This window comes from Lepidochelys kempii, chromosome 3, assembly GCF_965140285.1.
Source record: "Lepidochelys kempii isolate rLepKem1 chromosome 3, rLepKem1.hap1, whole genome shotgun sequence".
In the NCBI taxonomy this organism is placed as follows: Eukaryota; Metazoa; Chordata; order Testudines; family Cheloniidae; genus Lepidochelys; species Lepidochelys kempii.
In genome coordinates this window covers 157550302-157563402 of record NC_136382.1, presented here as the reverse complement: position 1 = coordinate 157563402, position 13101 = coordinate 157550302, and the positions used below count along the sequence as shown (strand labels likewise).

Below are 13101 nucleotides of genomic sequence, written 5' to 3'. Positions count from 1 at the left end.
GAGGCATGGATTACATAAAAAGAGGAGTCAGTGAGCCTTGGAATAAATCAAAAGCAGACAAAGGATGGAGACTGCAAACAGTAAATAAGTGACACAAACAACTGGAGGAAATCATAAAAACAGAAGCAGTGGGAAAAATGCACAGGAGAGAGTGCAGTGGTCTGCCCAGCTTTCTGACAGCTTATCTCTGATTCCTTCCATATGTTGTTTTATGCATGGGTTCCTGTTTTTATGGGGATTTGTTCTATAGCTTTTATACTAACATGAATGATTCACATCTGCTCTGATATCTAATTTATTCCATCTTCTTGGGCCAGGGAAGGGTCAGCTTATTCACTTCTGGCCAAGGTTAGAAATGGAAAAGTAGTAAGCTGGGGAAGGGAACTGAGCTCGGGTCTGAAATGTGACTTTTTGTTGTGTTTACTATGGTCTTTCTAGCAGCGTATGATCCCAAATGAACTCCAGTTACAATATTCTATCTACCTTAAGCCCTTACTCTGTAAATTGTTCATGGCAGGCAACCCCTGTATCTACACAGAGCCCTACTGAAGTCATTGGGACTCCGTGTGACTGCAGAAGTCCCATGCCAGGGAACCACTTGCAGGAGCAGGGCCTTAGCTACTGCTTCTCACCCTGGCTCTCATACTAGTAATAAAACAGTACCTTATCCTTTGCTCAGAGCTACCACCACTCTACCTCAAGCAGATCCATTCTGGGTTGATGATTATGATTTTAGTTTTTAAGGGCTCATGTGAGGTCTAAAGCCTTCTATCTTCTCTTCCAACTCCAGTAATCAAATTATCTACCTCCATTCCCCTTGCTGTTTCAATTGGATAAATTAATTTCCATGGCCTACCTTAGGTTCGCGTATGTAATGTTAAGTGGGTGCCTCCTTTCACCATAATACCCCTTTCCATGTCACTTTGTTACCTTTCTGCAAGGGGCCTTGGGTTTGTTCAGCCTGAATGGTGCTCCACCAATGTGAAGTGGCCTGACCCCAGCCTACCCTGCTGGTGTCCTTCAGCTGCTCACTTGCAGGTTCCAGGGATGGTGGTTTAACAGCAGCAGACCTGCCCTGCCCACTGCACTTATGCCCCTGAGGTTGTTAATGAGAGCTCAGTAAAAGAACCTCTGGTTCCAGCTTGCTCACTTTTATGAAACATTCTGATTCTCACAAGTGGTTGACTTTAGTGCTGTAATGTCCAAAGAAACAAGCCCTCTTCGCGCCCCCCCCCCACTGAAATAAAGCCCCCACCTGCTTTAAAAATCCTAAATCACCCTAGGCAGGAGGGTGGACACAGGCTATCACCCATGAACTATGAGGCTACCCGCACACAGACCACCTGATTCTCCTCTTTTTCATCACACCAGCCTCAGGCGGGAGGTAGGTCCACCGCCTTCCCTGGAGTTACCTGGGCGGAGGGAGCGGAGAACCAGGCGCACTGTAATGAGCAGAGGGACTCTGCTGGCGTGTAAATCTCCTGCCCCTGGCAAAAGCCCCCTCGCCATTGCGGGCTCTGAGCAGCGCCGAGCACAGCAGTGGCCAGGCGGCTTGGCAGGAGCCGGTCAGGCCAAGCTTGCAGGGAGAGGCTGCCTGGCTGCAGGTTGCCCCCGCCCCGCTTTGCCGGAGAGTTGAGCCTAACCTGGCGGCTCGGAAGCGCTGGAAAGTTGCAGGGCCCCTGCCCCGCCGGCCGGCTCGGAGCCTTCCCGATCTCCCCGGACCCGCCCCGCCCCAGAGCCGAGCGCTCGCCCGAGTCCGGAGCCGCCCCGAGCTCCAGGGCCCGGCCCAGCGGCCGCAGGCTGAGCCGGTGTGATCCCGGCGGCGCTGGGGGAAGGAGCCGGGGCTGGCAGCGGCAGGGGAATCCGTGCAGCCGGCAGCGCCTCCCCCTGCTCCTGGGGCGCTGCCAGCCCGGGTGACACAGCCAGACACACACCGCCACCTTCCTGCCTCCCGGAGAGCCTGACACCGTCTGGCGCTGCATCTCCTGCTTGGAGCCAGCCTCTCCCGCCCCGGTCCCTCCTCCTCCTCCTCCTCCTCCCCCGCCCCGCGCAGCGCCCAGCCCGGGACTCGCCGCTCTCTGTCTCCGCCCCGGCTCGGCGCAGCCCCGGCTCCAGCCGTGCCCCGCGCAGGGGAAGCAGCCCGCCGCGGGGGTACCAGCCCCTCTGCCCCGCGCCTCGCCTCGCCGCCAGGCGGGACTTTTGAGCGATGAGACGGCCGAGTCGCCGGCTGGCTTTGTCTCTCCTGGGGATCCTGGGGATCGCTGCTCTCCTCTTCTTCTTGGGGGCGAGGAGGAGGCTGGAGGTGGCAGGACCCGAAGGGCAGACGCCAAAGGTAAGGAGCACCCGCTTCTCTTCGGGGACTGGTGGCTGGGGTCCAGCCCGGATCGGCGCCAGGGGGCTTTGCAAGAGCAGTGTGGTGTGCCCAGCTGTCCCGCGGGCTGGAGCCCCTGCAAGTGGCCGCGGGGACATGCCCGGAGCACACGGGCAGCTTTGAGAACAGTCACAGGTGGGAGAACCGCTTGGTTCGGTGCCCTCGCTCCCCCTGTGCTCATGCTGTTGCCTGGCTTGGGGAACTGGATGCCAACTTCTTTGCAACAGTTTCCCAGTGAAGTCCTTTAGGCTCTTACTTCCGCAACCAAACCAGGGCATGATGCACTCAGAGCATCATCACCAGTGGCTTACATTTGTCCATTAAACCCTTGCCACCATCTCTTCCTCCCCTCCGCCCCCCAAAGGGTTTTTAATGTAGGGCTGGAGGAGCGAACAGGATTGCAGGGCAGCCTAGCCATAGCCCAAAGGCAAGCAGCGTTTGCTGTGATGGGACTGGAGATTAGCTCGCTGGTTTCCTTGCAATCTGCAGGAGTTTTGCCTGAGTAAGACCTGAAGGATATGACCCGACCTGAGCATTCTGTCATTTGTGAAAGCTGAGATAAGGACCCTGTAAGAAATGTTTGGGAGGGGTGGGTGCCAGAAAGCCCCTCCCGGGTTGCTCCCTCTCCAGAGGTTTTGCAGTTGTATGAAGTACATACAGTACAGCAAGTATTTTTCCCTCTTCGCGGCTTGCTTAATTCCTTTCTGCGAGTCAGATTAGTGGCACCTATTGCTGCCTCTGATAGTTTTTAATCTGTGTATTGTCTGCTCAGGATGGACCTGATTCTCCTCTTGCTTACCCCAGCTAGCTTTACATCCGTGTAACTTCATTGCTGTCAGTGGAATTACTCCTGATTTATACCAGTGTGAGTCAGATCCTGCCCCGTGTACCGACGTTCTTGCTTCAGTTCCTGTTACTGGTTGGACACCTTCTCTGAAGTTCATGCCACCTTGTCAGGTGTCTGATACCACTGTGCTCAGCCTTGTAGCCCTTACCTGTTCTGTTGGCCCTGGGTATTAAAGTTTTCTCTCAGAATGCCAGCCTACGTGTCTATGAACTTTTTGACTAACCAAGATTCTCAAGTCCATGTATCATTTTTTCTGTCTGCTGTGTCATCTTCATTCCTATGCTGCTTGTTTTTATATGCTGACTGTAACTGCGCTCCCTGTTCCAAATTATGACCTCACCAGGCCTTACCACGGCTAGATAGTTTTATCATGCTCTAGTTTTCTGCTTATACGATCTGTGCCAAAAGTTTTAATGTTTCTATCCACTCCCCTTTCCCTAGATCAGTCTCAAGTTTAATATTTGCCTGTTAGAGATATATACACTTTTCTTGTTATTTGGCTTGCTGTGAGCACACTCCCTTGTATTCTAAATTTAAAATAGTAATTGAATTGAATGCTCTGGATAGCTCTGTGCTTGGTGTATAACTAAACTGGTAAGAAAATGATACATGCGGCATAGTAACGAAGACAACTTTGCACACTTGTAATGGTCATCATCACTAATGATTGGAGCTCCAGGGCTAAAAGCATGAATCTGTATAGTGTGAAATGGAGAACTAAGGCCCCAATTCAGCAAAGCATTTTTGCATGTGCTTAAATCCACCCCTATTCAGCAAAGCCCAATGGGCCTTAAACACATTCCTGAAGTTAAGTGTGTGCTATGTGGAATACAGATGGACCGCTGAATCCGGGCCAAGTCCCCTAGCTGGGTATTATAGCAGACCCGTGTCCTCTGTGGATCAGGCACAAAGGGAGACATGTAGCACACAAGGAAAGCAGTTTACACTTTCAGTTTTCATCTGTGGATTTCTAAGCACTTTATAAACAATAAGTGAATGATCCTCACAACCCTTCTCTGAGGTAGGCATGACTATACCCATTTTAAAGATAGAGAAGCAGACAGAGAGAATTTAATGGACTTGTCCATCACAGTGAGTCTGTGGCAGAGCTGCAGATGCCACCAACTGGTTTAAATCACTACACTTATGTAGTTAAACAAAAAAGTCAGGGTCCTAATATGAATATAAATATTTCAATGACATTCATTTTTGTCTCAGTGAAAGCCGTTTCTGGTTGGACTTGAGCATTCCCCTTCAGTGTTCTGGGCCCAAAGAACAGTATTGTACAGTGCATGAGACAGCAACCTGCAACTTACTAGAAACAGAAACTGAAACTGACCAGTTTAGTTTCACAATCCAAACTGCATGAAATGCAAAAAGTAGGTAAGCAGCATAAACCAGGAACATTTTCAAAATTCTTTCCATTTTAATAACCTATGGTGGTACTAACAGTGGTAAATAACTGACTGTTTGAAATACCTGGGACCAGATTCTGATTTTGATTATACCACTGTAAATCTGCAAAAAGAAAAGGAGTACTTGTGGCACCTTAGAGACTAATAAATTTGTTAGTCTGTAAGGTGCCACAAGTACTTCTTTTCTTTTTGCGGATACAGACTAACACGGCTGCTACTCTGAAACAGTAAATCTGGAGTGACTTGGTTGAAATCAGAGGGTTTAGGATCTGATCCAAAACCAATAAAGTTAATGGGAATCTTAAAGGGCTTTGGATCAGATTTTCACTCCGGATTTAAACCAGTGTAACTGAAAGGGGCATCTGGCCCATGATTTTTATATAAATTGTGTCTGTTTAAGATATTTCTCACAAATGACTATGTGTATGCCAAGTCTGGAACTTTAAATCCAAGTTGCTGTTTGAAAAATTCCTAAATTGGTAAAAATACGTTGGTTTTCATGTGGCAAAAGTCACTGGTTTTTTACGCTTTTTTCAAACAACAATGACTGAATGGATTTTTCAGGCTTCCCATAATCTCTCCTATCTAGGATGGAAGAATGAGTTTGTGCAATTTCAGGCCCAAAGATCATTTTTGTGGGGGAAGGTAACAAGTCACTGGAAACAGAGGTTTAGAATGAAAGTGCTCTCTTAACCATAACTATCCCTTTGAGTAAATAGGCTTGTATTGAAAATGCACTCTTCAAAACGTCAAAATAAAACCTCGCTTGTCAGCCATGATGTACTGTATTCTCCTTCAAATGAACCTTTTTACTTAAAACAGTTGCAGTAGAATTGATTCTTCATTTTACAGCCCCCTTTGAATATCCACAGAACACATACAGACTGTGTTTTCCCCTGCTCTTTGGACTGCTAACCACCTTGTTAGTGGCCTGATCCTGTTCCTATTGAATCACAGAATATCAGGGTTGGAAGGGACCTCAGGAGGTCATCTAGTCCAACCCCCTGCTCAAAGCCCCAAATCCCTAAATGGCGCCCTCAAGGATTGAGCTCACAACCCTGAGTTTAGCAGGCCAAAGCTCAAACCTCCCCCCTCAAAGTCAAGGGTAATTTCCTCATGGCTACAGGATCAGGCCCTACATTTCTAAGTTACACCTGCCAAGTTGCCATAACTCCGGAAATCTGACAGCTGCAATTGCCTCTCCTTCATTTCCTCTGAATTTTCCATCAAAACAGTTGCATCCCCCTGAGATTCATACAGTACAGATTCATTTTTTAGTGCATTACATTTTTGGCTTTGGAAACTACTTTCGAGTAATATGAAATATGAGCTAGTTGTGAGGAAAGGAACATGATGTCACTTCATTTAACCCCTCTTAAGGGATCCAAATCTGGTTTCATATATGTGCATCAAAGCCAGTGAAGCAGCAATAAAGGGAGAACAGGTCCTTGGGCATAGGACAGTACAATCGTCTGGCCATGAGGTTATGTACTTTGGATATTGGCTAGCTGCTAACCCAGTAGAAAGCAATACTTTTGCAGTATGCAGATAGGTCTTCCTCACCCTCTCCAACTTCCTAGAAGGAGCTCATATTGTAATGGCGGAAACATCATATGTAAAGTAATAGGGTAAACTGGTTGTGTAACTCCTAATGGAGAAATGAGGTGTCTCCATTCATCAACCTCCATGGCAAAGCATTCCTGATCTACACTGGTGAGAAGAGCACTAGGCCTAAGGAATCTAACCCGAGTCTCCTACATAGGAGTCCAGGACATTATCACAGTGGCTATACTTTCCCTATGCTGATATTCTATTGGCAGAATGGATAGGAGCATGCTTGTTTTATTTTACCTGATTTCACCTCCTCTTTCTTACTTTTATCTCCCTGCACCGCACTCTCTGTGGCTCCGTCTACGCTGCAGCTGGGACCAGACTTCCCAGCATGGGTAAACAGGCACGCGCTAGCTCCGATTGAGCTAGTGCGCTAAAAATAGCAGCGTAGCCGGCGAAGCATGGGCTGCAGCTCGTGCTAGTCGCCTGAGCACAAACCTGTAGAGTCCCTATGTATGTACTTGGGTGGCTAGTCTGAGCCACTGCCTTTGCTACCCCTGGCTACACTGCATATTTTTAGGGCACTATCTCAAGCAGAGCTAGCATATCTGTCTAGCCACACTGGGAAGCATGCTGCAAGCTGCAGTGTAAATGTAGCTATTACCTTATTGATCCTCTCTCTGCTTCTTTCCTAGCCTTGCCCACTTTTCTTCTAGTCACTTTCTTCCTTCCTTCCTAATTCAGAGCATCACTGGCTAATGGCTGCATCAAGTCTGCGGTTTATCACATTCAGGAGCTGCCATGGAACATTTCCTGTCCAAGGAAGGCACTGCCAGCAGTTCACTCAAGCAGGGACTTCTTGCTGAGGCCTTTATTTTAAGCAATAAGCTCATAGTAACAATGGGGCATGGAATTAAAAATGTGTCCCACTCAAAGTCATAAGAGGTGTCTCGCCTGGCTGGTTATGGAATGAAGTCCCCAGTGCATCGGCTGCTGCCGTCCAGGCTGATGCTACAGCTGCCTCTTGCATTTGCAATGGACAGTTTGAATCTTACCTGTCTGGCTGGGGAAAACGTTCTTGTGCTTCTCTTCCGTTCTTTTTGGAGTCCCATCAAGCTGTGAAGAAAGGTAGGTGAGGCGAGTCCCCCTGGAATGGTGTGACTGTCTTCTCGTGTCCGCTGTCTAGCAGACACCTAATCAGGTGAGCCAGTTAGCAAGCAAGGGATTAGTAACATTAATCCTGTCTGCTGGATGGTTTACGAGGGAGCCACTGTACAGCAGCTCTGTGTTTCTGATCAGCTGAGGTTCAGTGGTTTATATTCTGTGCTTACGGAGCCTTTCATTTCAGGATCTCCAAGCACTTCACAAGCATTAATCAGTGTCAGCCAATCCCCCTTGCCCCTTCTGTTTTCCAGCGGAACAAATTGAGGCCTTCAAAGGAGCTAAGCATGTCCAGCGCCTATTGACTCAAGGGAGATAGAGTGGCTCAGAACCTTTGAAAATTAGGTCATCCATGACTTGCCTAAAACTGCCTAGTGGGTCAGTGTCAGAGCTTGGAGCAGAATCCAGGAATTCTGAGTCCCTGCCCCTGTTCTAACCACTAGACAGCACTGCCTCCCTGTGTTTTATGCAGGAGTTTTGTCTTTCTCTCATATTAAAAAAAAACCATATCAAAATTAATAATTTAGTTAGATTAAGAAATAATGAGAGGAATTGATATGCTGGATTAATTACAAGTAAATTCGCAGATTGGTTTGTCAGGAATACATGCAGTGGGCTCTGCTTAGTGGCACTGAGCTGGCAAACCCAATTCCCAATGCTTGTGCTGATGCTGGCAGTGGTCAGGTTTCCAGCTTGGTTGGCCTCTCGCTTTCAGGGGCTGGCGGGGCTTGGGAGGGCCTTGAAAGAGCAAGGAGCCCCCTGTTGCTCCCACTAGTGTATGGATGAAGCATAGCTGATGGATTGTAGAGGAGAGCAGGACCTTTATGAGTGGGGCTGAACCGTGGAGGAAGAGACATCTAGGCATCCCAGAAGACTCTCCAACTATCAAAAATATCAAGGCCCTGTTAATGTCATATTAAGAAACATGGAACTAAAAACCTCCTGGAGAAACAAATGTTATTTTCATGTTTCCAAGGAGGAGTTACAAACACTGAAGGGTATAAAAATAATTTAAACCGCAAAATATATGACATGACATATCCTGTAACTATTACTGTAGATATAGTTTGTTCAACAAAAGGGAATGGTTAATGTTAAAATGCAGTGTGTGTGTGTGTGTGTGTGTGTGCGGGGGGGGGGGGGGGGGGGGTGATCCTCTGAAGTTATCAGAGCTTTCTATAAGTTGCTGAGGACCCACAATTCCTTCTATAAGCAACTGGGGCGGGAGGGTGGGGCACTGTGCAACCTCCCACACTTCTACAAAGGTTCCGGCACCCTTGCTCTGCACCCTGCAAGGTTGGGCCCATAGTCAGAAAGGTGGTTACCAGTTCTGCAATTGGGATCTGAATATCACATTGCATTCTTTCTGCATCAGCACCAGCTGGAAAGATTCTGCATCCAGAGTTCAGCTGATAATCTTTCTTTTTTTAATTTCTCCAGGTTTTACAGCGCCAGTCTCCTGGAGGAGTTTAACATAGATTAAAACAACAATGTACGCTGCCAAAATTAAGATCTTAACACATTAATTAACTGAACTGTGTATTCCAACATGAACACAAGTCTGCCAATTTAACATAATGGAGGGCTTGATCCTGTGCCCATTGACGCCAGTGGGGGATTTGGCACTGACTTTGATGGTCACAGGATGGGACCTATAATGACACTCGTCAATGAATGCCCTCCCTGAAATGTCCAGGAGTAAAGGCAGGCTTTGCAGCATGTCTAGAACACTAACAAACTGGTGATGCGTGAGCCAGAATCAAATCTAGGTTTTCAGAGTAGCAGCTGTGTTAGTCTGTATTCGCAAAAAGAAAAGGAGTACTTGTGGCACCTTAGAGACTAACCAATTTATTTAAGCATAAACTTTCGTGAGCTACAGCTCACTTCATCGGATGCATTCAGTGGAAAATACAGTGGGGAGATTTATATACATAGAGAACATGAAACAATGAGTGTTACCATACATACTGTAACCAGAGTGATCACTTAAGGTGAGCTATTACCAGCAGGAGAGCGGGGGAGGGGGATGAAGAGTGGGGGGGGACGACCTTTTGTAGTGATAATCAAGGTGAGCCATTTCCAGCAGTTGACAAGAACATCTGAGGAACAGTGGAGGGTGGAGGGGGGAAATAAACATGGGGAAATAGTTTTACTTTGTGTAGTGACCCATCCACTCCGTCTCTATTCAAGCCTAAGTTAATTGTATCCAGTTTGCAAATTAATTCCAATTCAGCAGTCTCTCGGAGTCTGTTTTTGAAGTTTTTTTGTTGAAGAATTGCAACTTTTAGGCCAGTCCTTGCTTACAGACATCCCCCCAACTTGAAGCAAATCCTCACCAACAACCACACGCCACACCACAGAACCACTAACCCAGGAACCTATCCTTGCAACAAAGCCCATTGTCAACTGTGTCCACATATCTATTCAGGGGACACCATCGTAGGGCCTGATCACATCAGCCACACTATCAGAGGCTCGTTCACCTGCACATCTACCAATGTGATATATGCCATCATGTGCCAGCAATGCCCCTCTGCCATGTACATTGGTCAAACTGGACAGTCTCTACATAAAAGAATAAATGGACACAAATCAGACGTCAAGAATTATAACATTCAAAAACCAGTGGGAGAACACTTCAATCTCTCTGGTCACTCAATTACAGACCTAAAAGTTGCAATTCTTCAACAAAAAAACTTCAAAAACAAACTCCAACGAGAGACTGCTGAATTGGAATTAATTCGCAAACTGGATGCAATTAACTTAGGCTTGAATAGAGACTGGGAGTGGATGGGTCATTACACAAAGTTAAACTATTTCGCCATGTTTATTCCCCCCCTCCAACTCCCACTGTTCCTCAGACATTCTTGTCAACTGCTGGAAATGGCTCACCTTGATTATCACTACAAAAGGTTTCACCCCCCTCCCCGCTCTCCTGCTGGTAATAGCTCACCTTACCTGCTCACTCTCCTTACAGTGTGTATGGTAACACCCATTGTTTCATGTTCTCTCTATATATAAATCTCCCCACTGTATTTTCCACAGAATGCATCTGATGAAGTGAGCTGTAGCTCACGAAAGCTTATGCTCAAATAAATTTGTTAGAATCAAATCTAGTTTGCTCTCCCATACCCTGTATTTCAACTGCATGTCTAACAGTGATAAAAAACAACACTCTCATTTTGTGTTTGTGTGACTCAGATGAGCCAGGGAGCAGACCTGCTGAATAAGAAGGAGCTGTTTTCTCAGTCACTTTCCTAACTGTAGCTAGGCTTTGAAAATAGTTTTCTTCCACAGTATCCATCCGGGTTGCTAACAGTTGCGTCTTTGTTGAACATTGAGCGGGACACAAAGTTCTGTCAGAATTTAGCAATCCAATTGGTCAGGCAAAACTCAGCTGACTATAATAATAATAAAACTGTCATAGACAAATGGTGTCAGGCTTATATTATCTGTGTTGTTTAATTAATCTATTGACTGCGCATGAGTGGCCTCTCTGAGATATCTGAAAAACAATAGGCAGTAAATGAAACCCTTGTTAATTTTTCACTGGTAATTACAATGAATGAATTTGCCCCCCTTACATTCCATTACAGCTTCATGGTGCTGCTGTGAGTGATAGGGGCATAAATATTGATTGAACAAGGCCTGTTTACTTTACGAAATGATGAGCATCAGGCATCCAGGAACCTTCCAGTGTTTTGTGCTTGTAAAAAAAGAAAAATTTTAAAAAGGGCAAAAAATTTTTGGCTGTTTACTTAGAAGAAGCCCAATAAAGCTTGGATGCAGAAAAAACCTTTTGTTTGACATTTTAGAGGAAGGAGGAGAAAATTTTCTTTTTTCTCTGAAAGAATGTACAAAGATTTTGAGAAGTACCCAACGCTGCCAAGAAAATTCAAAGCCATTCACTCTTGGACTGAGATTGGAAGGCCCAGTGAGTCTCAAAGACAGGTCTATAGAGCTGCCAGCGAACACCTCCATGCGGTCACCCAGCAGTGGCTGTAACTAATTTGTGTCTCACTACCCATTAGCTGCTGTGGGAAGTCCCACCTCAAGGGGTCTGACAGGCAGCAGCCTCATGGCTCCTGATTGGCTCCTTTCCCTCTACAAACCTAAGGGTCGTTCCAAGAAGTGTCCAGGCAACAGTGTGGATCTGCTGTAACTACCATGACCATTCTTGATCATCAGTTCCTGGCTTTGATCTCAGCTCAGTTTGGACCTTGCCTCCAGCCCCGGACCCTGAAACCTGACTCAGACTCTGATCCTTGCTATTGACCCTGGCCTGGAACTTGACTGCAAGCTCCCCTGCTACTCTCAGCCTTAGGTTTGACCCTGCTCTGACTCTTGGTCCTGACTGCCCTTGGCAGGACCCTGGTAGAAATACTCTGAAGATACGGTTCTGAAGATCATTATGAAGAAGGCCGTTGAACAATTTAAAAGAATTTCTATATATTCAGTGTCAGGAGGGTTAGATTTACGTCATTCTATCCCCTCCCCCCCGCTACCCCCATGTTGCTTTTTATCTTTATCCCTTCGGGGCTGGCTCAGGCTAGCTTGTGATTGTCTGACCTTCTGGGTTAATCCTGTCAGAATTCCTAAACTAAGTAGCTCTGAACTAGAGCAGTATGTTGATGGGAGACCTACATGAAACACCTGGATCAGCAGTGGCCAGTCTGAGGGCCAAATGTTCTTTCAGAAAGGTCAGGCGGTTACAATCAGCACTGTGGGGCAGAGTGTCTGGCCTGTTCTGCTCTCTTTGTGCTACTTTGCCAGAACTCTGATATTTTAGGGGTTGCTGTAACCTGTGCCAGCTGGCAACAGTCCATTAGGGGTCATATGCCAGCTGAGGATAGTGCTAATGCAACAGGCTCCTGCCTCTCCACCTCTGCACGAGGGGCTCTGGAGAGAGAGAGAGAGACAGAGAGAGAGACAGAGAGGTGTAGGTGCTGGCTCTGTGCCTGCTAAGGACTCCCCAGTGCTGGGAGAAACCCCGGGAGTGGAGTTGCAGGTGGTTTCTGGTTCCTTTTGCCTATCTAGTGTAGGTTCTCAGCTTCTCCTTTTCTAGGGTACCCTGAGTGGCTGTGCTGGGGAGAGGACCTTTGTCAAGCACTTCCCTAAGCTGTAGCAGAGCCAGGAGAGCTCCTATTCTCATCTTCCATATTCCAGCGGCTGATTGTGCACCAAGAGCTACTCTTCTCCTTCCCTGGCCATGCAGAAGGGGGCCAGCAGGGGGGCTGGTGAGCAGCTGCAGCTGGGGCTGGACAGCTGGCGTTGGAAGCACTCCTAGCTTGGCTAGTTCTAGGGCAGCAGCGGAAGCTGTGGGAGGTAGCTAGGGAGGCAGGGCCCTCTACTTCCTCCTCAGAGGGATACAGACACGTTAGCTAAAAAGTCACAGGGTGAAGCTCAGGGAACACACATTTGGTTCATAATCAAATACAGATTTTCGTCTTAACACAGTTGGCCCTGGATGTCCCTGATTCAGAGCCATGAGGGACACAGTGAGTACCACTGACCTACATGCTGTGGGAAGTACTGGTGACAGTTTAGTAGGAGGCATTGTCCTCTTTGATTCAGTGCTGAGCCTTGTATCTCACCCGAATATTTGGGGGTGCTGTACTGCAAGATCTCCTGGCACCTTTGTAATCCTGGTATCCTGGCAAAACTCTGAGAACTGCATCCCACCTACCTAAACTTCCCCCTAAAGTTCCAGGTGGAAACAGTACTTTCCATTTCTAGCACGGCAATGCAGTGGGCAG

General features: G+C 47.2%; 1 protein-coding gene across 2 annotated transcripts in view; it reads left to right on the top strand.

Moving 5' to 3' along the window:
• The first annotated feature begins 2115 nt into the window (after window positions 1-2115).
• The window catches only part of GALNT14 (polypeptide N-acetylgalactosaminyltransferase 14), a 184536-nt gene continuing 173550 nt past the window's right edge, over window positions 2116-13101 (top strand). For both annotated transcript variants that reach the window (XM_073338658.2, XM_073338657.2), the window contains exon 1: window positions 2116-2332. In XM_073338658.2, the coding sequence (XP_073194759.1) occupies window positions 2207-2332 (126 nt within the window). In that variant the 5' untranslated portion in view covers window positions 2116-2206. The remainder of the gene's footprint in view (window positions 2333-13101) is intronic.